The sequence below is a fragment of the Myotis daubentonii genome, chromosome 7, assembly GCF_963259705.1.
Source record: "Myotis daubentonii chromosome 7, mMyoDau2.1, whole genome shotgun sequence".
NCBI classification, from domain to species: Eukaryota; Metazoa; Chordata; class Mammalia; order Chiroptera; family Vespertilionidae; genus Myotis; species Myotis daubentonii.
Window position 1 is genome coordinate 63,097,885 of NC_081846.1, and position 2,798 is coordinate 63,100,682.

Consider the following 2,798-nt stretch of genomic DNA (forward strand, 5'->3'; position numbering starts at 1 on the left):
TTCACAGAGCAGTACTTCCTACAATCTCAGGTGGGCCTGCGCCCAGGGAAGTAGAAATTTAGGGACAGAGCTATCTCCTCTGACTTTCCCAGTCAGCCGTCATTGGTCATGGATCTTGGGGTCCAGCCCCAGCAGGTCCAAGGGTTCCCAAAGGTGTGTCGGTGAAGAATGAATGACACAGAGACAGCCTTCAGTTGATCAGCATAGCCAGGTTCTCCAGCCAGGTTCTGTCTTTATTGTCCTGTTACATCTGTATTTATACCAGTTGATTTTAATCCTATCCATTCTATTCCAAAAGTTAGGGCATTTCTTATCTCCATTCCAAGGTTACTCTATTGTTCTATTAAGCTACAAGGAAGTAACTGAAGGAGATTATTCTAAGTAAAGATTATGTAGTTTAAGTGAGATTGTTTGTAGTTAAAGTGATTAACTACCCACCTGGCACTTAGTTAAGGAGTTTTATGGATTTATTCCCTTCCTTTGTCCTGTAAATCCCTAACTCCAGGGAAAAAATCCCCACCTGGGGAAACAACCTTTCTTGAAGAGGTGACCTTGGTTAAAACATAGTGCTAAGAAGGCGAGCAAACATATTAAGAACAGTATGCCATTTGTCGGAAGCTGGTCTACCCTTGCTGCTTGACACAGTTGCTGCAGGGAAGAAACACCTGCACAGTATATGTTTCAAGGGACCTGGTGTATATGGCATACTGTTCTTAATATGTTTGCTCCCCATCTTAGCGCTGTGTTTTAACCAAGGTCACCTCTCCGAGAAAGGTTGCTTCCCCAGGTGGGGATTTTCCCCTGGAGTTAGGGAGGGAATAAAACCCATTAACTAAGTGCCAGGCGGGTAATTAATCACTTTAACTATGAACAATCACGCTTAAGCTACATAATCTTTACTTAGGATAATCTCCTTCAGTTACTTCCTTGTAGCTTAATAGAACAATAGAGTAACCTTGGAATGGAGATAAGAAACACCCTAACCTTTGGAATAGAATGTATAGGATTAAAATCAACTGGTATAAATGCAGATGTAACAAGACAATAAACACAGAACTTGGCTGGAGATCCTGGCTAGGCTGCTGATCAACTGAAGGCTGTCTCTGTGTCATTCCTTCTTTGCCAACTCTGTCCACACCTTTGGGAACTCCTGGACCTGCTGGTGTTGGACCCCAACATCTGGCACCCAACTTGGGGCGAATCCCGTGGCCACCACCCTGGAGCTTCGAAAAAATGGCCAAAAGAATTGCTGAGAAGGAACTGACAGATAGGAATTGGGATCAAGAAGACGAAGCCGAAGAGGTGGGAACATTCTCAGTGGCCAGTGAGGAATTGTTGAAGAATAGAGCCATAAAGAAAGCAAAGCGTAGAAATGTTGGATGCGAATCTGATGGTGGAGGGGCCTTTAAAGGCTTTAAAGGGCTGGTGGCACCTTCTGGAGGAGGAGGGTTTTCTGGATTCGGTGCTTGTGTTGGAGGGAAGCCTTTGGAAGGACTGTCCAATGGAAACAGCATGACAGGTGCCCCGCGCTTCTCCAGTGCGAGAGCTGCCACTGAGACCAAGGTGGCCTTTGGATCTGTTGCTGCAAATGGCCCCGCCTCCTTGGTTGATAAGATTTCAAACCCCAAAAGGAATGGTGACAGTCAGCAGTCCTCTGGTCTTGCCTCGAGCACCACTCACCAAGGGAACGCCTACCACAAGCAGCTGGCGGCCTTGAACTGTTGTGTGCGGGACTGGATCGTGAAGCATGTGAACGCGAACTTGCTGTGCGATCTGACGCCTGTCTTTAAAGACTATGAGAACTACTTAGCAGACATTGAGCAGCAGCTTGGTGACAGCGGGAGCAGCGACTCTGAAAGGAAACCCTAGCAAAATGTCACTCGACTCATAGTCTCCCTCCCTATTTGGTTCAACAAAGTCACAGCAAGAGTCAACATTTATTCCAAAGTTTTTCTTACCTAGAAATACCAAGGGCACTTAAAACAGACAATGGGCCTGCCTATACCTCTAGAGCTTTTAAAAACTTATGCTCTACATTCAGCATCGCACATGTTACAGGAATACCCTACAATCCTCAAAGCCAAGCAATAGTAGAAAGGGCTCGCCAAGCAATAGTAGAAAGGGCTCACCAAACTTTAAAACACAAATTAAAAAATTACAAGAAAATGAGTTTAAATATTCCTCTCCTCATCATGTTCTACAACATACTCTATTTGTAATTAATATACTAAACGTAGATTCTGAGAGAAATTCCCCGATGTACAGACATTGGAATCCTGATTTAACTAAACCTAAAGCCCTCGTCAAATGGAGAGACTTGCTTACAGGAGCCTGGAAGGGACCTGATGTACTTTTAACCTGGGGGAGAGGATATGTTTGTATATTTCCACAGGACACAGACTCACCTGTGTGGATTACAGACCATCTAGTAGTCCAACCTTATGTCTCACCACCCTCTGTCTCTGCCTCACCCTCCTCCTCCCCGGTATCATCCATATCGGCCGACCCAGAGGGCACAGCTGACTCCTCCCCAGACACCGACACCACCATCAAGCCCGGCCCTGATAGACCCTTTATCCAGCCCTTCAACGTGCTGACGCTTCAGGAAGCCCGTTGCAAATGACGCCGCCTGCTAGCCAGATCAACAAGGACAACCAAACCACCAACGTGGGGACAGCTGAAATCCCTTGACTGAAGAGGCCAGCAACCTTCTACAGGAACAAGGCTCTGTGTGCACTCCATCCACTATGTTTATTGCTATGCTCCCTATCATTGCTTGTCAGTCTTCTTCCGAGTCT

General features: G+C 46.1%; 1 protein-coding gene across 1 annotated transcript; it reads left to right on the forward strand.

The window, feature by feature from the left end:
- The first annotated feature begins 1,202 nt into the window (after positions 1-1,202).
- LOC132237989 (nuclear pore complex protein Nup50-like) lies at positions 1,203-1,933 on the forward strand. Its single transcript, XM_059702507.1, has one exon. It carries the CDS (start codon positions 1,234-1,236, stop codon positions 1,867-1,869), a length of 636 nt encoding a protein of 211 aa, XP_059558490.1. The 5' UTR covers positions 1,203-1,233; the 3' UTR covers positions 1,870-1,933.
- Positions 1,934-2,798: the final 865 nt, after the last annotated feature.

Bases quoted from the DNA above. Each gene is read 5' to 3' on its own strand.
- LOC132237989 (XM_059702507.1), top strand. From the start codon at position 1,234: ATGGCCAAAAGAATTGCTGAGAAGGAACTGACAGATAGGAATTGGGAT.